This window comes from Diceros bicornis, assembly GCF_020826845.1.
Source record: "Diceros bicornis minor isolate mBicDic1 chromosome 13 unlocalized genomic scaffold, mDicBic1.mat.cur SUPER_13_unloc_1, whole genome shotgun sequence".
Classification (NCBI taxonomy): Eukaryota; Metazoa; Chordata; class Mammalia; order Perissodactyla; family Rhinocerotidae; genus Diceros; species Diceros bicornis.
In genome coordinates this window covers 19,466,478-19,491,248 of record NW_026690866.1, presented here as the reverse complement: position 1 = coordinate 19,491,248, position 24,771 = coordinate 19,466,478, and the positions used below count along the sequence as shown (strand labels likewise).

The 24,771-nt window shown below is 36.8% G+C and overlaps 1 protein-coding gene and 2 long non-coding RNA genes across 3 annotated transcripts; all 3 read left to right on the top strand.

Moving 5' to 3' along the window:
- The first annotated feature begins 1,671 nt into the window (after positions 1-1,671).
- LOC131401666 (centromere-associated protein E-like) lies at positions 1,672-18,651 on the top strand. Its single transcript, XM_058536913.1, has 4 exons — positions 1,672-1,872; positions 10,452-10,637; positions 18,578-18,613; positions 18,646-18,651. Exons 1-4 carry the CDS (start codon positions 1,672-1,674, stop codon positions 18,649-18,651), a joined length of 429 nt encoding a protein of 142 aa, XP_058392896.1.
- Positions 3,633-7,931, top strand: LOC131401691 (uncharacterized). The gene is made up of 3 exons (XR_009217843.1): positions 3,633-3,687; positions 6,928-7,218; positions 7,842-7,931. It is a non-coding gene; the product is annotated as an uncharacterized LOC131401691 (long non-coding RNA).
- Positions 18,650-23,525, top strand: LOC131401690 (uncharacterized). Its single transcript, XR_009217842.1, has 3 exons — positions 18,650-18,685; positions 20,687-20,769; positions 23,150-23,525. It is a non-coding gene; the product is annotated as an uncharacterized LOC131401690 (long non-coding RNA).
- Positions 23,526-24,771: the final 1,246 nt, after the last annotated feature.

Genomic DNA, 24,771 nt, shown 5'->3' with positions numbered 1-24,771 from the left:
AAGGGTCTGACTGGGCATTCTCTGGGGCCATTTTGTTCATCCAGGTTTCTGAAATCTGGGATGAGAGGCCGCGATCAGCTTGGTCTTGTGATATGTTCATGCTGGAATCACCCATGTGGATAAAGAAGTGGGTCTGGGCATTTCCGTCGTCCCTCTGTTTTTCAGGGCACCAGAGGGCTGCACTAATAGGTCTATCATGAATCCACTTCGAGTGCCCGTTTTCAGTCCAGCTTGATGTGTCTCTCTCTGCAAGTGAGATTCTCTAGTGTATCTCAACAGAAATTTCAAACTTTGTGATTAGTTGTCTTATTCTCATATAAAGAACACAATTTTTTTTCTTTAATGATTAGAGCTATTAGATTTGCTCATAACCTTGGTAGCTGAAATACTTTCTAGGCTGAGTTCAGTTTTGAACTTTGTCTCACTCTGCTTTGTTTCTGTGTATATTCCGATATATAGGAATAAAGATGCAAGATTCTGAATTATAGTATCTGACAGACTAGTCCCCAAGATTGTGTGTTACAAATGTTAATTTCTCATGTACTTAGTAGTTAGCTCTGTGCTCATCTTTGTCAGAAACTCGTGCCTATTGTCAACAGTAAGGGGGTAGGTAAGTAAAATATGTTTTGTCCATATCCAGTCTAGAGAATCGAGCAGCTACTAAAAATTATAATTTGAAGATGATGTAACAGCTTGGGAAAATGCATATCATCTAATCTAAGTGGAAAAGTGAACCTAAAAAAGGATGTTATGTATAAATAAATGAATCATAATTGCAATGTAAAAAAAAAATTTAATGGAAAAAAATCTGGAAGGAAGTATTCCAGAATTCTAATAGTGATTGTGTGAAGTTAGTGTCATTGGATTATTTTTCTTCTTTTTCTTTTTTTTTTCTAATGAAAATATAGATTATTATAACAACTTTTTCAAACATCTGTGGCCAACATGGAGCTGAGTATTTTTACTGGGGTAGTGTAGGATTATATGGTGATACCGTAATTTCATACCTATGCTTGTAATGTCAGTTTTGTCTCCTTTTACCAAGCAGTCCACGTATTCTGTTACCTCTGCTTCAGCCTTATTTATGGATAAATGAGTTGACATGAGGTGCTTTTCTTAAGCAGTGTGTGGAAAGTGTAAATTAAGAAAACATGTATTATGCTATGATATGAAATATGTTTCTAATAAAACTCTTTTGCCTTCTTATATAACATAAAACTCTGAAAATAAAGATTTGTTGGGAGTAGGGAAGAGGTTACAATTTCCAGCTTTTGAAGGAAAGAAAGAGGGGGAGAGTTTAAGGTGGCTCACTCCTTCACAAAGTCAGGTAAACCTGTCAGACGTGAAGGTGAGTGTGGGTCATCTGTAGCTGTCCAGGTAGCTCTTCTCAGTACACAGGCACAAGAGCACAAACTCTGGAGCCAGAGCACTGGGCTCACAGCATGACTCTACGTCTCTGAGTGACTGTGGGCAAATGACCTGTCCTCTCTCGGATTCAGTCTCCTCACCTGTCAAATGGAGATAATAATAGTACCTACCTCATAAGGTTATAGTGAAGATTAAATGTATCAATATATGAAAATAGTGCCTGGTACATAATAAGTAATATGTGTTGGCTATTTTGTTATTATTAAAACTAAGAAATTCTTCTCTATTGTATTTATATATGAGATGGTTGACATAGATAGAAAGCAGAATTTGGAAGCCAAAAAAACCCAAGTGTTGATTGCAGATGTTGATAATGAGCTGATTGAACAACAGAGAATGATATTTTCTTTGATACAGGAGAAAAAAAAGCTGCGACAAATGTTAGAGTGTGTTACCGCAGAAAAGGAGCAACTGAAGACTGACCTGAGGGAGAGTACTGACAGGGTGAGTTCAGCACCGGGTACTTGGTAGTGTGTTTTTATCTTTGTGTCTCCGGTTTTTACAACTTTATTGAGGTATCGTTTACACGCAATAAATGTATCTGCTGCAAGTGTCCAGTCTGATGACTTTTGACAAATGTGTCCCCTTGTGTACTGTCCACCCCAGTCAAGATACAGAACACTTCCACCCACAAGAAGTTCCCTCACACATCCACTTGTCAATCCTCACCTCACCCTCTGCCCCGTAGAGTCACTATCCTGATGTTTCTCCACCTCAGATCACCATGTCTCTTCTAGAACTTCACACAAATAGAACCACACAGCATGTGCTCTTCTGTGTCTCACTTCTTTCTACATGTCTTTTTATTGCTGGGTACTATTCCATGGTATGAATGGGCCACAGTTTGCTTAGTTTTTCTCCTATTGTTGGAAATTTGAGTCATTGACGCTATTTGACTCTTGAATAAAGCTGCTGTAAACATTCTTATACTAATCTTTTTATGAACGTATGTTTTTTATTTCTCTAGGGTAAGTATCTGAATGGAATAGCTGTGTCATAGGGACATGTATATTTAACTTGATGAGAGTTTACTAGACTCAATTCCAAAGTAGTTGTACCAGTTTAATTCTCATCAGCAAATTAAGAGAATTCTGATGGCTCCACATCCTCACTAAAGCTTCATATTATTGGTGTTTTTAATTCTAACCATTTCTATTGGGTGTAACCTCATTGTTTTAAATTGCCTTTCCCCAATGACTAAAGATATTGGGCATCATTCATGTGCTTATTGTGTATCTTTCTATAAACTCTCTGTTCTCTCAGTGATGTGTTGTGTAGATTTCAGTGTACGGATCTTGTACGTATTTTGTTAATTTGTTCCTAAATGTTTCTCTTGTATTTATGCTGTTGTAGTTGTCTCTAATTACATGTTTGCTTGTTGTTAATATTTGCCAGTATCTTCAAACCTACTTTAGGCTTTATTTTTATATTTAGGGGCAATATAATGTGTAATAGATAGAAATTAATATTTTGAAAAGTTTGCTGTGGATCACGGTAGAACCTGACCTTTTGTGTAATTTTTCATGTTTCTTGGGATTGTCTGTTTGCTCAAAATATCTGAATGTAAATAAGAATACAGACAAAGGTCATATTCTCTTCTCAGTCTCTGGATTGTAATGTTTTTTGGTCTTGATAGTGGAGAATGTCACTTTTTAAAGATAATAAGTAAGATTAGCCCAAGTCGTGCTAGCAAAGGACAGTTGCTATTTCGAGCTTGCTCAAAATCAATGCCCTAAAACAAGCCATCCCAGTGTATGAAAAGCCCATAATTAGAGTCTCATCATCAGTTGATGAAAGTGTAGAGATGGTCTCTTTTGGCTTAGGGGTAGAAAACAAGCAAACCTCTCATGATAGAATGTTAGATCCAGTTCTAATTCTCATGCTGCGAATGTACATTGAGCAATAAAGAAACAACATAGGAAAGCAGATTCTTGGCATTTACATGATTAAAATAAAGACTTATGTTCTTTTTCAATAGGTCTTTTCCAATATACTTTGCCATGATTCCTCCATTTTCAGGCTGAGGTAAATGCTGATTTTTATCTGATTTCTTAAATGTAACCTAGTATTTATTTTAATGTCAACTTTAAAAAAATTTAGGCCACTGAAAACCAGGAAGAATTAAGAATTCTTGGAGGTGAGCTTAAAAAACAACAAGAGATAGTTGTACAAGAAAAGAACCATACCATAAAGAAAGAGGAAGTGCTTTATAGGACCTGTGAGAAACTGGCAGAAGCTGAAGAAAAGCTAAAGGAAAAGGTGAATTTTTAAAGTTACCTTCCTGGCCATATTTCCTGACTAAACTTTTTTTGGTAATAATTTTTTATCCCAGTACACCTAAATTTCAGAAATAGAATATGCCTCCCAGATGGTCAGATCTCACTGCTAATGTTTTGGACAGTTTCAGCTCACACGAAGATGTTGCTGTTGTCCTTTGTGAGGATTACATTATCCTGGAGTCTTGAGATGAGAGGGGGGCCTTGGTTCATCTAAACTACTCATGATATATTCACTCATCAGATATTTATTGAGCAATGCCATGGGCCAGGCTCTGCTCTGGGTGCTTGAGATACATTAGTCAATAAAACAAAGCCCCTGCCCTTATAGACCTGTATCAGGCATTCTCTAAAATGTAAGATTTGTCACTATTGCCATCCCTTAGATGTTTACAATTTCCTGAATCATTTCCTTAATGGAAGTAAGGTGCTGTCATAGTATATTTGCATAAGAGCTAAGACTCTTGTAACAATTGTACTGCTCCAGTAATTCTAAAAGGCACCCACTGAGAACTTTCTATTTCTTCTAAGAACAGTACCACTTGCATTATAAATAATACATTGCTGTTTCCATTGTGCTTCTGTTGAATGATGCTTTCTTAACATGTGTTCTCGTAATTCTCATCCCTTTGACTATAACCTAACTGAATTTACTGAAACCTCCTGTCTATTTCATTCTCCTCCTAAAGAAGTAAAATCAATAGCCTTATGTAAAAGTTAATGCTTCAATGTTTGTGTGGGCCACCCCCTAAAGACCTTGTTGGAAGTAAAAATAAATTATCCAAAAAGATTTTAAGAGATGAGGAATTACAGTTTGACAGCTACATCTGTATATTTAGTCAGTTTCTTTTTAAATTTTTCTCATATTCACTTTGCCTCCTTGATTTACCTAGTGACTCTATGCTAGTTTCTTAGGACTTCTGTGTCAAATTACCATAAATTCGGTGGCTTAAAAACAGCAGAAATTTATTCTGCCACATTTCTGGATCCTGGAAGTCAAAAACCAAGATGTCGGAAGACCATGCTGCCTCCGAAGGCTCTAGAGAAGGGTCCTTCTTGGCCTCTTGTTATCCTTGGCTCCCAGCTATCCTCGGTATTCCTTGGCTTGTAGCTACATCACTCCCATCTCTGTCTCCATCTTCACATGATCTTCTCTGTGTCTCTGCGTGTCCTTTCCTATCTCTTATAAGGACACTCTCATTGGATTTAGGGCCCACCCTAGTCCAGTTAGAAGAGCCTCTCATTCCTTAACTAATTACATCTGCAAAAACCCTATTTCCAAATAAGATCACATTCGGTTGTTATCTGAGTAACTGACAGTTTGAATCGGGTCGTTTGTGTAAAGAAACAGTATATGAATTAGCCTAAAATTGAAGACAAGCAAAGATTTGTCTTTACTTGCCTTAATTAATTTAGAAACTATTATTTAGCTTTCTATCAATATCTGTCTATATCATAATTTATTGTATGATTATCTCAAGATCCAAGAACTTCAGGAGAAAGAACATCAACTTCTTAAGGCAAAAAATGATCTCAGGGAAAATGCGCATCAAACAGAGCAATTTAGGAAGCAATTAGAGGTCCAGAATTCAACCCTGGAAAGTATAGAAGCAGAGAAGTTCAGGTTGACTCAGAAATATCTTGAAAACCTTGAAGAAATAAAACTTGTTACTAAGGAAAGAGATGGCCTCAGAAGAGTGGAGGAAACCCTCAAAATGGAGCGAGACCAGCTCAGTGAAAGCCTGAGAGAGCTGAAAGCTAAAGTAAGTTACACTCATTCCCCACCCTAGTGAGGAGACATGGGGTTTTCTGACAGTAGTGAGCCTTCTTTGAAATGAGGGGTACTATTAGTGTGCGTGAACTGATATAACTTTTAGGCACATAGTTTGGTATTCTTGAAAATTTTAAATTCTGCAACCATTATTTCCTTTATAGACTTTATCCTATATGTACACTTAATCAATTGTTAAGATAAATATATATTTATGTTTATACACACATACAGAAATACACACCACAAGGTTGTTCATTGTAGCAATTTGTACTAAAAAATGGGAAACAATCTAAATGTCCATCAGAAGGAAACTGGGTAAACACAAGCACTATGTCAGAATACTATGCAGCACATAATAAAACCATGGAATAGATTTGCACGTCCTATTATGGAAGCCCAAAATAACCCTTAGGGGGAAAAGCAAGCTATAGAATAGTACGTATGTAATATGTTTGCCTTTGGGAATTAGGAGTTGGTTGTGGGGAGGTAGGGACGGGGGGATAAGTTTGTAATTTTCTAACAACAAAGATGTAGATTAAGAAGTAATAGTTTTATTATTTATACTAAGAAAATATATCATTTTCATTAAGAAAATACTAGTTAAAATTAAGATATATCACTGTTTTTAAAATTCTCTAATGATTAAGAATCTGGAAAAACAAGAGGAACTAAGAATTGCTCACATGCATCTTAAAGAGCACCAGGAAATTATTGATCAACTCAGAGGGATTGTTTCTGAGAAGAGAGATGAAATATCAAATATGCAGATGGATTTAGAAAATTCAAATGCTAAATTACAAGAAAAGGTATTGGGGGAAGGGAGGCTTATTTGATTGGATATCTGACTTATTTGTGCCTAAAATCCTTTGGGGATGTAAAACAGTTTAGCCACATTGGAAAACAGCTTGGCCGTGTTTACTCACACTGAACGTATACCAGCCTGTGGCCCAGCATATACGAGTATGTACCTAAGAGAAAAGAATGCATACTTCCACATAAAGATATGTACAAGAATGTTCATATCAGCTCTAATCATAATAGTGAAAAACTGAAAACAACTCAAATGCCTATCAACAGGAGAACGGATACATACATTGTGATTTGTAAGTTCAAAAACAGGCAAACTCATCTAGGATGATCAAGGTCAGAATAGTGGTTGGCTGGAGTAAGGGGGCACCCAGGAACCTCATGGGGTGCTAGAAATATTCTGTATTTTAATCTGGGCTGTAATTACATAGACGTATACGTATGTCAGGAATAATTGAGCTATACACTTGAGGTTAGTGTGCTTATGTATATTATACCTCAAAAGAAAGTAAATTCTGTTGGAATTATGCAGAATATTGAGTCACATGGAAGCCTATTGTTTTAATCAATTTAGAAACTATTCCTGATACTTCCCTTAAAAACCATCTGTATCCTAACATGTTATTTTATGATGATCTTAAGATCCAAGAACTTAAGACAAATGAACATCAACTTTTTAAGTTAAAAGAAGATGTCAGTGAGACACAGAAAAAAATGTCTGAAATAGAGAAATTGAAGAAACAATTCAAGACCCAAAGTTTAACTCTGGATAAAATGGAAATGGAGAACTCAGAGCTGGCTCAGAAACTTCATGAAAACCTTGAAGAAATGAAATCTGTAATGAAAGAAAGAGATAGTCTAAGAGTAGTAGAAGAGAATCTCAAACTGGAGAGAGACCAACTCAAGGCAAACCTACAAGAAACCATAGTTAGAGTGAGTTATGCTCTTTCTTCCTATCCAGTGAACATGTTTTAAATACAAGAAGCCTCCTTCTCTTTTAAATCAATGGTACTGTTGGTGAAAATGTAAGTTATAACCTTTTAGGGAGACAGTTTGACAATATCTTATTAAAAATGTTTCAGCATATACATTTGTTAAGGCACTTACACTTTAGCAACTTATCCTACCAATATATTCACACATTTGGGCAGAAATACAGCAGCATTCTCTGCAATACTGTTTATGGTGAACAGACTCTAGAAGCAATCCAAGTGTCTGCCATAAGGCACTGGCTAAGTGGGGTTTGTCTGTATAATGGAATGCTAAGCATAAGAATGGGGCACTTTTTATGTGACATTGATCCAGAAAGCTGTGCAAGTGGTCTGAAAGGAGAAGAGCAAGAGGCCCAGTTCAACAGGAAGCAGGACTGGGATGGGCGAGGGGAGAGACAGGAAGTTTTACTTGATATCCTTCTGTACTGTTCTGATTTGGGGTGGTGTGGTGGTGGTTTTTAACTATGAACATGTATTTCTTAAGACTGTTTACCTAGTTCATCATTAAGAAAAGGTAATGTGTCTTTATATTATCATGTTTCTCAATTTCTGCTAATAATAAAGGATCTAGAAACACAACAAGAACTAAAAATTGCTCGTATGCATTTGAAAGAACACCAAGAAACTATTGATAAGTTGAGAGAAAGAGTTTCAGAAAACCCAAGTCAAATTTCAAGTACTCAACATGATTTAAATAAATCAAAAGATGAATTACAGAAAAAGGTATGTGTTTTGTTCTTTCGGGAGAAATTTTGTATGAAATTATTTGTCAAATGAGAAAGCAGATAGAAGTTGATATGTAGACATAGGTATGTGCGCGTATGTAACAAATAGACACTGTTTTCCTTCCTTGAAGGAATTCTGTTTGCATTCTAACTTTTTTTATACTTATCTCAAGATCCAAGAACTTCAGAAAAAAGAACTTCAACTTCTTAAAATGCAATATGTCAATAAATCTCATTTAAAAAGTGAATGAAATGGAAGGATTCAAGAAGTAATTTGAGGCCAAAATTTCTCTATGCGTAGTGTGGAAATGGATAACTTACACTTGAGTAAGAAACTTCATGAAAGCCTTGAAGAAATAAGAATACCCCATCAGAGAGTAAATCATATGCTATTAGTTTGATAATTATGCCAAATTAGTGTAGCATAGAGTAGTTTGGTGGTGATGTAGAAATAGAGGAGTGGAACAGAGTAGAGTGTTCAGGAGTACACTCAAATGAGTATGAGAACTTAGTGTATGACAGTGGTAGCAGTCAACTCAGTAGGGAAACGATGGTTTACTTAGTGTTTGCATCAGAACAACCAGCTAGCCTTCTTGAAAACGTAAGTCTGGACTCCTACTTCATTCATTAAACACAAATAAGTTCTGGGTGGACCAAAAGAAACAGACATTTTCCAGGAAAACCTGCATGTGTGTGTATGTGAATACTCTTATACATATGAACAAATTCAGGTGTTTAAAATAAGGTATTTGTGTACGTATAAAAAACTGGAAATAACTTAAATGTTCATTGGTAGGTGACAGGTTAATTAGTTTATAATACCTCCATGAAACAGGATGTATGTATCCATGAAAACAAAATTATGAGACATCTATGGGTTGATATTGAACAAGATTTGGAAAATGCATTTTCAAGTTAAAAAAAAAAAATTAAAAGCAGGGGCCCGATGGCCACGTGGTTAAATTCAGGTGACTCCGCTCTGGTGGCCCAGGTTTGTGGTTTGGATCCAGGGTGTAGACCTACATCACTCATATAAAATGGACGACGATTGGCACAGATGTTATCTCAGGGCTAATCTTCCTCAGCAAAATAAATAAATAAATAAATAAACAACAACACAAAAAACAGAACTATATATTTGTTGTTATGGACCATCAAGTCAGCTCTGACTCCTGGCGACCCTATAAATGAATAATGTCCGCAATATCCTCTTCAACAGCCCTGCTCAGCTCCTATAGACTCATGCCTATGGCTTCTTTATGGAGTCAATCCACCTCATATTTGGTCTTCCTCTTTTCCTGCTGCCTTCTGCTTTTCCCAGTGTTATTGTCTTTTCCAAAGATTCCTGCCTTCTCATGATGTGCCCAAAGGAGGGCAGCCTCAGTTTCATCTTTTTCCTCCAGCGATAGTTCAGGCTTAATTTGCTCTAGGACCCACTTGTTCATCTTTCCGGCAGTCCAGGGTATCCGTAGAGCTCTCCTCCAACACCATATTTCAAATGAATCCAGTTTTTTTCCTGTGAGCCTTCTTCACACTCCAGCTTTCACACCAATACATAGTAATTGGTAGTATGAGAGTGTGGATAATCTTGACCTTAGTGTCTAATTTCCCTTCCTTACACTCGATCTCTCCTAATTCTTTCATTGCTGCCCTTCTGAGTCTCAGTCTTCTCTTGGTGTCTGGACTACAGTCTCCATTTAAATTGATGACTGAACCAAGGTAAACAAAATCATTAACAATTTAGACGTCTTCTTTGTCTACGTTAAAGTTGAGTACTTCTTCTGTAGTCATGATTTCTCTCTTCTTGATGTTCAAATACAGTCCTGTTTTGGCACTTTCTCCTTATGCTCTATTGTGTGTGTACTTTCTTCTTACACACTATTGTGTGTATGACTTACTGTTTTTATAAACTGTATTTTCACATGTTCTTAGATACTTAAATTTGCAGAAGGATACTCTTGAAAGAGTTGAGTAGTCATCGCTTGAGACTTAGTGTGGGTTCTGAGGTGGGGAAACTTACTCTTCCTTATGTCCCTTTGAATTTTTCCACATACTTGTATTTTTCAATGTAAAAACTAGGTAATAAAAAGAAAGAGAAAGATACGTTACATGTATTACTCTAAAGAGTCAATTAACAAGTGTACTTTGTGTGACTAATGTTAATTTAAAATGTAAGTGCCTATTTAATATGCTTAGCACCATGGTAACTAGTAAATAAAATAAACACTAATGCTTATGTAAAACCGGGCCATTTTTTAGTCCAAAAATCATCAGCTTCTAAATGAAAAAAAGAATAACTATGTAAATTGAGTGTCATTCGGCTTCTCTTCTATGCTTTGTTAATGCAATCTGAAAACTTAATACCCGTATATGATCACCTTTGTCTTAAACTTATATACTGTGATTCTGTCTCAAAGGCAGACCTTATATATGTGTGTTTTTTTAATAGAAAATTCAAGAGCTAGAAACTGCACTCCATGAAGCAAGAAAAAGTGCCAAGGACAAAAAAGAGAAGATTATAGAGATGCAGAGAGAACAAGAGATGACTAATGATGCCATAGATAAAATGCTTTTGAAAGTTGATGATACAAATAAGTACCTGATAAAAGCAAAAGCAATTGTCCAAAACCTTGAGGTAAGAACAAATTCATTTTATAGATGAAAGAGATTCTTTCTTTTATTGTTGAGCTTGGCAGATAGTATGGGACTCTGATCTTTTACGTCTGAAGTTCTATAATCAAGCTTCAAAAAAAAGCAAGTGACAACTTGAAAATTAAATGCAGGAGTATCTTTTCATGCAACATAATGATTACTTTTATCTTCCTAAAAAAGTTATTTTTAAAAAACCTAAATATTCTTTACATTTAAAAATATATATTTTTATTTTTCAAAGAAAATGCTTCTTATCTAAATATTTCACACTCTGTTAGATAAGTACATTTTACAATTCTTTTTTTTCCCTACTTAATCCCCTGGTAGCCTATGGGCTGAATCTGACCTTTTTTCTCTAGAGAGAACGTAGTTTAAATGTTTTTCAGCTTGTGTGCCATTACACCAGTCACACCCTTCTTCATCACATCCTTCCTCCCTCTCATTTTAGCCCCAGCCACTTCCCACTCCTCTGTTACTTGGATCAAAACTTAATAGACATTTCAGTTCACTGTTCCTGCTTCAGTGGTCTTTTCATTCCAAAATTCGGAACAAGTCAAGAATGTCTGCTCTTTTCTTTATTTAACATTGTTCTGAAAATTGTGGTCCATTCAATGAGACATGAAACAGAGAGGCAAGAGAAAATAATCTTAATTTTGTTTTTAGACAGTTGCAGTTAGAACCAAAAACCAAGAAAATCAATTGTAAAGCTTTAGCATCTTTAAGAGTAATTAATATTTCAGATAGTTAAATTATCACATTTTTATTTATTAAGCACACATTTGTTGAGTACTTGCTATGTGTTAGTCATTGTTCTAGATGACATGTGAACAGTAATGGAGAAAAATAAAGCCTCCTTCAAGAGGCTTATATTCTGATTCAGGAAGTCGGAAAATAAACAAGTATATATGCGGGTCAAATGGTGGAAAAAGTGCAATGTAAAATCATTAAGCCACATAGGGTTATAGAGGTGCTGGGTGAGAGGGGGTGTGTGAGAGTAGGAATGTGATTTTGCAAGGGGAGATGAGGAGAGCCACACTATTAGGATGATGAGGTGACAGGGTGAGCTGTCTGGGAGAGAAGGGCCTCCTAGACAAAGGAAGTAGCAAATACAAAGGCCCTGACATGCAAGTAGTTGAGACATGTTCAAGGAGACAGCCAGAAATCCAGCATTTCCTGAGCAGAGTGGGCAAGTGATAGAGGGGGAAATAGAAGTAGCAGAGAGCCAAATCATAAAGGGTCTTAGAAACTGTTGTAAGTACTTTGGGTTCTATTCTGGGTGAGATGGGAAGTCATCAGAGGGTTTTAGCAAAAGGATAAGGTCTGACTTAATTTTTTAAGGGCTGCCCTTTGAAAATAGTATCCAGGAGAGTGTGTTTGTTAGTGATGTGCCAGCTACTACAACAAAGGCAAGCAAAAATGCAAAGGCTCAAACAAAATAGCTTATTTCACACATAAAAGTGTGAGTTCCAGGTTGGCGAGTGTCTCCATTCCACCTAATCATTCAGAGCGTCACATTCTCCCATCTTGTTTCTCCACCACTCCCTCGGTGCTATTTTCATCTGCATGGTTAAAGCCAAGTTGTGTGCTGTCCATGATCAGGCTCACAGAAAAGAGACAAGATGGAGAAGCTGAAAATTGTCTCCAAATCTCTACTCTTAAAGTCTTTGGCCCAGAAGTAGCACACATCTCTTCCTCTCATATTTCTTTTTTTATTTTTTTGGTGAGGAAGAGTAGCCCTGAGCTAACATCTGTTACCCATCCTTCTCTTTTTGCTGAGGAAGATTGGCTCTGGGCTAACATCTGTGCCCATCTTCCTCTATTTTGTATGTGGGATGCCACCACAGCATGGTTTGATAAGCAGTGTGTAGGTCCATGCCCAGGATCCAAACCTGCAAACCTCGGGCCACCAAAGTAGAGTCCATGAACTTAACCACTAAGAGACCAGGCAGGCCCCTCTTTTTCTTTTGTTTTTTGGGGAATATTTAGATTTCATTTATCAAACAGAAAGCAAAACGTACCTCTCATATTTCCTGGAGTCAGAGATGATTCCAACGTTTTTGGCCTGAGCAGCCGCAAGGATAGACTTGCCATTTATGGAAATGGGAAAGACTGCCAGAAGGGCAAGTCTGAAACCAGGGAAGCAGAATCAGAGTTCAGTTTTGGACATGTTGAATTTGAAATGCCTACTGGGGACACCCAGGTTGAGATGTGACTTAGGCAACTGGATGTATGAGTCTGAACGAGATCTAGACTTGAGGTATAAATTTGGGGAATCATCAGCATATAAAAATCATGAGACTGGATGAAGACTGCATCATGGAGAAGAGATGTGTGGTAAACAAAAGACACTGAAATGGAGCAGCCAGTGAGTGAAAGAGAAAGGGGGGTGGGCAAGAGAGAGTGGGTCCAGGTCCTTGATATAAGTGGAGGTAGTGTTTCAAGAAAGAGGGAGTGAGCCACAAATTTCTCCATGCTCAGTATAGATTGAGACAGGTATCTACAGAGAGGTAACTATCTTTCCTGCATACACTGAGATACTATAATAGGGTTTGCCATTGTACAGCGCCCATGGGGAAAGAAAGCAAATCACAGGGTATCCATAAAATCTTTATACAGCTTGACTATTTAAGAATTTGTTTCTGTATATTTTATAAATATTCTATAAAATGCAACAAAGTGTATTTAACTCAAGACTTGGCATAATAAAATGTAAATATATTAACTTTTACCCTATTCACCATTATTTTAATTTGCCTGGATATAGCTGTCCAATATAATATAGGGTTTATTACGTGAATATAGAAGAAAGTAATATGAACAAATGAATCATTAACAGTTTTGTTTAAATCTTAATATGTTTCCTCTGTTGTAGCTTTACAAATTATTTAGATAAAGTAGCAGTGAATTTGTTAACAATTTAACCTGTGCTAGAACTTTAGGGACATCCTGCACTATAGGAGAAAAAGATCTTATTTATAACGGGAATAAAATCTAAAATAAAATGCTCGAGTGACTAACCTTAACAAAAAATTTCGCAACATATATGAAAAAAACAACAAAACACTAAAAGGAAATATAGAAGAGCATGTAGTTTAAAATAAGAAAGATGTCATTTCCTAGATTGTAGCCTAAATACTGTACAACCATCAGTTTTTCCCAAATTAATTTCTAAAGTTAATGTAATTCAAATCAGACTCTCAAAGGAATTCTTTTGCTAGTAGACCAAGGAAACACAATCCATCTAAAATATGATAAATAGATGATGTCAGCTAAGAACGTATGTTTTCAGGTTATTAGTAAACTGTTTCAGGCTGTCAGTATTTCCTGAGTGCACCTTTGGTCCCATGCCATATGTTTGAAATATGGAATTCTCATTGTCTTTCATTTCTAAGTCAGCATTTCCGATTTTGATTTCTTTTACCCAAGAATTATTTTCAAACTGTTATATATACTAATTCATTTCATTATATTGTGGCAAAAAATTACTGTGATTTCTGAATTTTTAGAATATATTGAAATTTTTGTTTGGCATCAAAATTAATAAATGTTTTTAGAGTTCCTTGAACTTTTAAAACAAAATGTATACAAATTGATCAATGGCAGATAATAGAGAGCCCAGAAATAGATACACAAAAATATAGTCAATTGATCTTTGACAAAAGAGCAAAGGCAATTCCATGGAAAAGGATAGTCTTATCAATTAATGGTGTTCAACAACTGGACACCTTTCACAAAAAGTTACTTAATTGATCATAAACCTAAATATAAAGCACAAAACTAGAAAACAGCTAGAAGATAAGATAGGAGAAAATCTACGTGATCTTTAGGCATTGACTTATATACAACACCAAAAGCATGGTCTATGAAAGAAAAACATTGATAAATTGGACTTCATTTAAATTGAAAACATTTGCTCTGTGAAAGACAAGCCATGGACTGGAAGAAAATTTTTGCAAAATGTATATCTAATAAAGGACTGTTATCTAAAATATACAAAGAACACTTAAAATTCAATAATAAGAAAGCAAACAACCTAAGTAAAAAGTAGACAACAGATCTGAACATACACCGCACAGAAGAAGATATACAGATGGCAAATAAGCATATGAAAAGATGCTCCACCTCATATGTCACTAGAAAAGTGCCAATCAAAAAACAATGAGACACAACTACACACCCACAGTATCTCAAAATATCATAATTGCCAAAATCCAAAACACTGACAACACTGAATGCCGGCGAGGAGTGGAGCCAGGAACTTTCACGCATTGCTGGTGGGAATGCAAATGGTACAGCCACTTTGGAAGACAGTTGGACAGTTTCTTACAAAATTGACACCGCTCCAGCCAGTGACGTACTCAGGGAGTCCCTGATGTCAGCATCTGGTCCAGAAAGCCAGAGTCTTTTAGTGGTGCTGTGACTGAGTAAATGGAGGGCTCCTCCACGAATGGGCTCATCTGACCCGCTCATTGACCTCCTTAAGTTGAGCATCTCATTTTTGGAAGCTTGCACCTTTTTAGTCTTTGCTAGCCATTGTGTGTGTGTGCAAATGTTTTTATGGGGACTGGTGGGAAAGCCTAGAGGAATAAGGAGCTCCAGGGGTTCCTATTTAGATGGGTTTATTTTTTATTCAATATCTAATAGTAATCCATTGTATGGCTGTGGTAACAACGATAAAAGAAATGAATGATTTATTCATCAATAATAAGAAATGCACTATCAAGCCACAAAAAGACATGGAGGAACTTAAAATGCATATTGCTAATTTTAAAAAGCCCACTCCAGAGTGTATGACATTCTGGAAAAGGCAAAACTAGGCAAAGAGTAAGAAGATTGATGATTGCCAAGGGTTCAGGTGGAGGCAGGGAGGGGTTGATAGGTGGAGCACAGGAGATTTTTAGGGCAGTGAAACTAATCTGTATGATGCAGAAATGATGAACACATGTCATTATACGTTTGTCAAAACCGATAGAGTGTATAATACAAAGAATAAACTCTAACGTGAACTGTGAACTTTAGTTAATAACAATGTATCTATAATGGCTCATCATTTGTAACAAATATACCACACTAATACAAGATGTTAATGATCAGAGAGAAAGATAATGTCAAGATGGTGGCATAGGCAGACTCTGAACTCACCTCCTCCAATGAACACACTGAATTTACAACTACTCTTGGAACAATTACCCCTAAGAGAGAACTGAAAATGGGATATAAAGTATCTCCAGGGGCCGGCCTGGTGGCAGAGCGGTTAAGTGCACATGTTCCACTTCAGCGGCTGGGGTTCGCTGGTTCAGATCCTGGGTGCGGACCTACTCACCGTTCATCAAGCCATGCTGAGGCAGTGTCCCATATAGAAGAGCTGCAACTGTACAACTATGATAAACAACTATGTACTGGTGCTTTGGGAAGAAAAAACAACAAAAAAAAGGAAGATTGGCAAAAGATGTTAGTACAGGGCCAATCTTCCTCAAAAAATAAATAAATAAATAAATAAAACAACCCCCAGAAAAAGGGATGATGCTGACTGAGGTAGGAGAGGCAGAAATTCCTTATGGGAGAGGAAAAAACCACCTCCCAGCTGTGACACTTCACAGCTGGGAGCAATTCCAAGGTACAAAGCGTTCCCTGAAAGAGTGGAGTATCTGAGTGGGGGAGTGTTACTGAAAGAAACAGCTTTTGAACTCAGCACAACTGAGATAAGTGTCATAATACTTGGCTTTGCTGGCTACTAACAACAAAGGGGAATACCTCTGGAGAAGCTATTGGACATAAGGGGAAAGAAAAGTCTGCTCTTATAGGGCCCACACACAAATTCACCTGTTTTGGAAAGCAACCTAAAATCACCAGAAAGATGCACATTCCTTTGGCGATAAGAGAAACACCTGATATGAGCTGGGCGCATCTCAGTGAGAGATGTAGAGAGTAGTGAGCAAAAACAGACACAGAGATCAACAGAACAGAATCGAGAGCCCAGAAGTAAACCCAGATAGCTATGGACAGCTAATTTTCTACAAGAGCGCCAAGAACATAGAATGGAGAAGGGAAAGTCTCTTCAATAAATGCTGTTGGTAAAACTGGACAGCCACATGCAAAAGAATGAAAGTAAACCATTTTTTTACATCACACACAGAAATTAACTCAAAAATGGATTAAAGACCTGAAACCATGAAACTTCTCGAAGAAAACCTAGGCAGTATATGCTTTGACATTGGTCTTAGCAGCACATTTTCAATTACCATGTCTGACCCAGCAAGGGAAACAATAGAAAAAAAGAGGGGCCTACATCAAACTAAAAATCTTCTGTGTAGCAAAGGAAACCATCAACAAAACAAAAAGAGGACCTAACAATTGGAAGAAGATATTTGCAAGCCGTGTATCTAATAAGGGATTAATATCCTAAATATATAAAGAACTCATACATCTCAACAACAACAAAAACTAACAACTCAAAAAACGGGGGTAACATCTGAACAGACATTTCTCTAAAGAAGATATACAGATGGTCAACAGGCACATGAAAAGATGTTCAACATCACTAATTATCAGCGAAATTCAAATCAAAACTACAAAGAGATATCACCTCACGCCGTCAGAATGGCTATAATTAACAGGACAGGAAACGATAAATGTTGGAGAGGAGGGACCTCTCATACACTGCTGGTGGGAGTGCAAACTGGTGCAGCCACAGTAGAAAACAGTATGGAGATTCTCAAAGAATTAAGAATAGAACTGCCATATGATCCAGCTATTCCACTGCTGTGTATTTATCCAGAGAATGTGAAAACACTAATTTGAAAAGATATATGCAGCTCTATGTTCATTGCAGCATTATTCACAGTAGCCAAGACTTGGAAGGAACCTAAGTGTCCGTCAAGGGAAGAATGGATAGAGAAGATGTGGTATATATACACAAAGGAATACTACTCAGCCATAAAAATGGATGAAATCTGCCCATTTGTGACACCATGGATGGACCTTAATGGTACTATGCTAAGCGAAATAATTAAGAGGGAGAGAGTCAAATACCGTATGATCCCACTCATAAATAGAAGATAAAAACCACAACAAAGAAACACATAGGGAGAGATTGGATTGGTGGTTACCAGAGGGGAAGAGTGGAGGAAGGAGTGTGAAAGAGGTGATTAGTTACATGTGTGTGGTGATGGATTGTAATAAGTCTTTGGGTGGTGAACAGGATGTAGTGTACACAGAAATTGAAATATGATGTACACCCTAAATTTTTATAATGTTATAAGCCAAAGTGACCACAATAAATAAATTATAAAATAATAGTAAAAGGAGAATCTAGGAGGAGAACAAGGGTATATGGGGACTCTGTGTACTCTGCTCAAATTTTCTGTAAACCTACAATTGCTCTAAGAAATGAAATATATTTATTAAAAAGATTTATATATATGTTTGTATGATATATGAATAATTTTTTTTCTCTGAGTAGGAAGTAGATACATTTATACAACTAGATAGAACTGTCCTTGAGTATGGAATATCTCCAATAATGTTATATAATAATTTGTGCCTTGAATTCAGTTCTACTTTGATATTTATATTGTTGTTCATCTCTTCTCATTTTCCTCATTTCCCTTTGTCTACCCATTTTGTTCTTTTCAACCTTTATGTTTCATTTTGTTTAGGTATATTGTTTATCAATTGGGAAAATATTAGTTTTAAGAAATGAGTTATAGGTTTTCTAATTACACATTACCATCCAATAGCTTCAAATATACTTCACATCAAATATCTATTTGCTATTCATTTTAGGGTTAAGAATTGTGCCTTTCCTGTTTTTGTATATTTGTAGTTTGCTGTTGTAAAATGTTCTTACCAGATCAAGGTAGTCAACAAGACTTTGAAACTTCTCTAAAATTACTTTATTTGTCCTTTCTTTAAAAAATTTAGGAAAATGTTGCTTTAACAGCTAAGCTCTCTAAAGAAGTAGAATATCTGCAGCAAGCTGGTGAAAGTAGACCTAGAGAAGAAGAGAAATGCCAAGAAGTTGGAGAAGGAGTATGTCTTTGTCTCAATTGACTATGACTTCAATAGCTTAAATTTCCCTTCTAAACTGTCTAAATTTCTTTGCATTAGTTAACTTTTTAAAATATATTAAGATATTATTATTGCTTTTTGTAAAATAAATACAAACATCTACAGATTTCAAATTTATTAAATTCTCTTTACGAATACAAAGATTTTAAAAACAAGCACAATTCTGATCAATGACTAACATACTATGTCTTTGGATGCTTCTTGCTCAGTAATATATAACCAGCTTAAAAATGGCCTTATGGGGGCCAGCCCGGTGGCACAAGCAGTTAAGTGTGCACGCTCCACTATGACAGCCATGGGTACCCCGGTTCGGATCCCGGGCGCGCACCCACACACTGCTTGTTAAAACGATGCTGTGGCAGCATCCCATATAAAGTAGAGGAAGATGGGCACGGATGTTAGCCCAGGGCCAGTGTTCCTCAGCAAAAAAGAGGAGGATTGGCATTGGATGTTAGCTCAGGGCTGGTCCTCCTCTCCAAAAAAATAAAAAATATATGGCCTTATATTTGAAGGTGAGTATTCAGAACGTGTGCATGTCTTTAGTTGTTTGACAAAGCTTTTTGTTGGTTCTCTTAATTTTATTTTTTAATTCCTGTTATGTTTTTGTGTAAAGGTTGTATTTCCTTTTATTTTTTTAATTTTGTTTTGTTTTGATGAGGAAGATTAGCCCTGAGCTAACATCTGTTGCCAATCCTCCTCATTTTGCTGAGGAAGATCGGCCCTTGGCTAACATCTGTGCCCATCCTCCTCTACTTTATATGGTACACTACCAGAGCACGGCTTGATGAGTGTTGCGTAGGTCTGCGCCCACTTTCTGAACCTGGGAAGCCTGGGCCTCCGTAACAGAGCATGTGAGCTTAACCACTACACCACCAGTTCCGCCTTTGTATTTCCTTTTAAATTGTAGTACTCAGTGCCCAAGAGCATATCCTCTTTTTATTGATTTATTTACATATAGTATCACATATAACAGTGTTCCTAAGGTCCTTTGTGGTGTAGCATAATGAAAAGGAAATTAAACAGAGAGTCAGGGAATCTGAATTAGAAATATAATGTTGCCAATTATTAATGTCTCCGGTCCTCACATTCATAATCAATAAAAGGATAGGTTTGTATTAGAGCATTTCTTAAGATACCCTCTGACTCCTAACACTTTTTGTTCTTCCTCTAAGTGTTTAATGAATGAATATTAAGTGACGATATCTAATTTTGCCCAAAAAGTAGCACTCTGAATCTTCATGCGTTCTTCATGCGTCCTCACCAGACTCATCATCTGAGTCGATAGGACTGTTGGCTTTCATGGAGTTTATACCTATTAAATTCATCATTATAAAAAGCATTTTGACTTACAGGATAGAATCAGCAGATAGTTTCAGTCTCTAAGAAAGGCAGAAAGTCTCATAAATTAGCATTGCCAATTCATGCTCAAACAGTTCACAAAATGTCTTTCTCTACTGGGCCCAACAAGCAGAATTTGGCCTCTGACTGTGTCATCTCAGATGAGAGCTGCAGCATGGGTTTGCTTGCCTGACCATGTAGACAGGAAGCTGCTTTTTGCCTTTGTGCTCTGGTAATTTCTGTAGCTTCAAGATGTTTCTAGTGCTTCATGGTAACGACCCAATTATTTGTTTTATGGTGCCCCCAAATGTAATTTTGCTCAATATCCAATTAATAGCTATTGGGGTTTCAGAAATTTAAAAAGAATTGGTATCTTAATGATAAAAAAAATATCCCCTGCAACCAAACAGAACATTTCCAATTTGATGGTGTTATTTATAGCTTTCAAGTGTGTGATATCAGGAGGGTATCTTGGGGACTTATCTGCTGCTGCTTAAGTATACTATGTCAATGTGATGTATCTTATCAGGAAATTCTTGACAGCAGTTCTGTTTATTCTTCCATTAAAATTAGTTGCTGGCATTTTACATATTTCTGTTGTTCTTAATAGAATTACTCCTACAGAAGCTGCTGTCGAGGATCAAAAGATGCAAGGAGGTGACTGAGATGTAATCTTAGAGGAAATCAACAGGCCCAAGAAACTTCAAGTAAGTAGAAAATGCTGATACTTCCTGATGCTTTCCATCTCACTTCTCAGCATACTTACACATTTGAAGACTACTATTATATATGAGACAGTCAAGAATAAACCTAAGTTAATCACTAATTTAGAAAGAATTATCTTTGAAGGGAACTCATTGGGATCATATATATCCTGTGACATCTCCTTAGTTTGCTGTATTCTCAACTATTTATCCATTATAGCTTCTGGAAAAATATGAATTTTACCCTTGCATTGTCACATCTTTACATATTGGTGAAGATACCTTCAGTACTACAAAAGAATGACTTAACTATCAGGGTAGAAGATCCCTTCCCAATAAAAATACAAGCATGTCTTAATAGATTTTAATCATGTGCACCATAAAAATATAATCAGTACACAGTAAAAATAAGTTAATGTTATCCTACTTGTTCTTAATACTGAAAATACAGCATTGATGATCACTGGCAAACTGAAGCTTATCTTAGGCACTGTTTTCAAATCCAATGATCCAATTTCTGCATATCCATTCCTCAAACTACACCTTTTCCCATTTTTCTACCTCCTGTGTTGCATTTGAAGAAAGAGAATCCTGACCAGCCATTGGGGCAGCTTTGTGTAGTGGGACCATCACTGAGCTAAAGTCAGAAATGAGTCTCCAGGCTGAGAACCCTCACACGACGGCCTGTGCGCTCGTGAGGATGACAGCTGACCGTCTAGATTATCCATAGACTTGTAAGGGTCAGACTCAGAGTCGTGTGTGAAAGCACGCTGAACATGCTAGCTGTCGTCAAACGTAAGATGATATCTGTGTATGTTATTGTCCACTCATTTAAAAAAAAAATAGTGTTAAAGATGTCGTCTAGTATGTATTTAGTGTGAACGGCCCTAGTGTCTATCGCAGGACAGTCGCAGCTCCTACCTAGAAAACTTCAAGGGATAAAAATGAAACTTTCGTTCTTACAGAATCATCAGGAACATTACTTTTGATTTTTAAGTGACTTTCAGGTATATATTGTACCTGAATTCAAAATAATTCAAAAGAAATGGACATTGAGAATCTTCCCCACACATTTTGCCATTCCTGTGTAAATAGTCCATGACCCAGTGGATTATTCCACTTTATAAACACCTCACAGTTTTCTGCAATTTTACCTAAATTTTACAAAACAGTTCTTTTACAGACATAGTATAAAATACTTAATAATGTATGCTTTATCATTCTAAGGTTTATTTAGTTAACGAATATGTGTTGAGTAGTGACAGTACACTGAATGACTGGCGGTGGACCCCACACAAACTGTGTCATGGAAGAAGCCCTCCAGGTGTCCCCACTGCTGTGGAGAGTGACAGAGAGGGACAGCTCTCCCTGCTGTCATCACGGGGACAGAAACCACTGCTGTGGAGGTGGACAGTGAGGGACAGCTCTCCCTGCTGTCATCACAGGTGACACCCCACTGCCGTGGTGGGTGACAGAGAGGGACAGCTCTCCCTGCTGCCATCACTGGGACAGATCCCACTGCCGTGGAGGGTACAGTGAGGGACAGCTCTCCCTGCTGCCATCATGGGGACAGACTCCAATGCTGTGGACGTTGACAGTGAGGGACAGCTCTCACTGCTGCTGTCACAGGACAGACCCCACAAATTCAAATGTTTAATTCCTTTTGTCAATATTTGGATCTCTCTGTAACTGTTTTTAAGTGAAATAAGTAAAGGAGTAGTCTAGAGGATTATATAAATCAAAAACTGACCAACTCAGAATTCAAGGACATAGTCTCTAATATATCAGTCTAAAATATTTTAATGTCAGTTCTTAATTTTAATTATAAAAGGTATTCTGAATTATCTCAACAACTTAAAATACTTGATAAGAGCGGTTACGCTAGATTCACTTTTATGAATATAATTATTTGAAAATAAATATTGTTTATAAAGAAATAGATGTAGCTGTAGTGCTTTTTAAAGGCTCAAGGGAATTTTTCTGAAGATGATAAATATTCTCTAAAATACACACTATTTGTTTAGCATAACGGTTTTTTTTTCCTAAAAATAGGTCAAAAGAAAATCAAACTCAATTAATTAATGTTTGATTCACTTTGAATCTTCAGTTGATGCATTCTGAATAAGACTTTATTACTTCTCGGTTTTATGTGCAACAGGGTTTTCTTAACAATTCATTTTGTCAGAAAATGGGGAATAAACTTCTCCAACTCTGCTGAAGTGAAATATACATTTTTAATGACCAAACCTGAGGAAGTTAATGACCACATTGACATTTTTCACTCTTCACGTCTCTACGGTTTTAACATCCTGTCCACCGCCAGTCGTCCTTGCTTTTTGTGTATTTTTTAGGAGATGACTTTTGTTTTTTATTTTTTTCTCAGAAGAACAAAAACCTGGAGTTGAGCAAGTGGATCCTCATCGGGTCCCCTGTCACACGTCGTCAGGAAGAGCTGTGCCTACGTGCCAGACTCAGTAGACCCCTCTCCCATCACTTTCCTGGGGACTGGTGTCCCTTGTTTGGAAATGACTGTATCTGTTACTTTATTTGTCTGTCATTGGTAGCGATGTCAGCCTCTAACTTAATTTCAATTCAGTTGTCACTTTGCTACTAGAGTTAGAAGATGAAGGAATAGGAAATTAAGGCATTCCAGTAATTTAGAAAAGTGACAGCAATACCTTCTTCCTGAATGTGGTAATACTTTAGAAGCTGGATTGTTTTATTTCTTTATATATTATTGTAAATAATAAAGTCATTGAAGGAAATTTCCAGTCTCTGTGTGTATATTTCATTAATGTAAAGTTATCCACACGTGACTTAGATAATACATCAATTAATATATAGCATCATTTAATTAACAAAATTATACACTCTTTTTTTAATACTTTACACATTCAGTAAATGTTTAATTAGTAGCTCCAGTAACAACTCCACATAAGGTTAGTTAATATTTCTCAGTGGGGTACTCAGGCTGTATTTGGCTCTCCTCTCTCATTTGTTGACTGAATTTTGCTGTGAAAATATACACGCCTTCTGGATTTAAGTTGTTAAAGGATCACAGGTGCTGGGACCTCTCCAGTTTCTAGTCTTAATCTTCCTTTGCTGTAACAACTGCAAGACATCTGTCTCCCTTTTCTGTTGCCCACCCACCCCACACCATGTACCAGCACTCTCACTTGGTTGGCTTGTTACTTGACTTTATGCTCTATTTCACTTCACTCACAGCTGGAGGAACCTCATCGAACATTTATTCCACCCTTTCATTTTAGACATGAGCAGCCAGCACCAATATCTTTCAAAGTAATATTCCTAACACTGGGGTCACCACAAACACATAAGGCATCTGTGGATAGCTTCACACGGTCTGTAAAACCTCTGAAATTTTATGTTCACTTTTGTGTGTGGATTCATTTTTCTAGGATAGTAGGGTCCATTCTTTCTTTTAACATACTCTCCGAGGGGTCTATTACCCTACAAGAGGTTAAGAACTATGGTTTTACAAAGTATCCGATATTACTTTTGTTTCACGTGACTTTGAAAAACCACATAAAACAGCAAGTTGCATAAGGTTCAGAAAAGAGTTAGTGATTTCAAGACATTCCTGGCTCTTTGGCAAGAAGACTCATTCAAAGGAAGAGATTATGAATTGCATCTAGCAAGACTTTCAAGTCTATGGATTGGAAAATTTCCCTTACCTTAACATCCTGTCATAGGGTTCACTAGGGTGAAGGGGAAATTTTCCCTTCCTATAATCCTCTCCCGCAGGCATGTCCCTCGGCAGTCTTGTTTGTTCTTTGCACCCAAAAAAAAAACACTGACACAGCTGAAGGTCTGATTCTTTACTATGTCTGCTCCTCCACTGAAGAAGAGTAATGTGAAGTAGTAGGTAAGTTCATCTGGGTGATAACTACTTTAATGCCATTAAAAATATAATCAGTCTTCATATATCAGGTTTAGTAGAATGTTGCTTAACTCTTGAATTTGGATGTCCATTTCCTTCCACAG

Excerpts from the sequence above, each read along its gene's own strand:
- LOC131401666 (XM_058536913.1), top strand. The coding sequence starts at position 1,672 with ATGGTTGACATAGATAGAAAGCAGAATTTGGAAGCCAAAAAAACCCAA. Across the intron at positions 1,873-10,451 it reads TGAGGGAGAGTACTGACAGG|AAAATTCAAGAGCTAGAAAC; the intron begins GTGAGTTCAGCA and ends TTTTTTTAATAG. Across the intron at positions 10,638-18,577 it reads CAATTGTCCAAAACCTTGAG|GAAAATGTTGCTTTAACAGC; the intron begins GTAAGAACAAAT and ends TAAAAAATTTAG.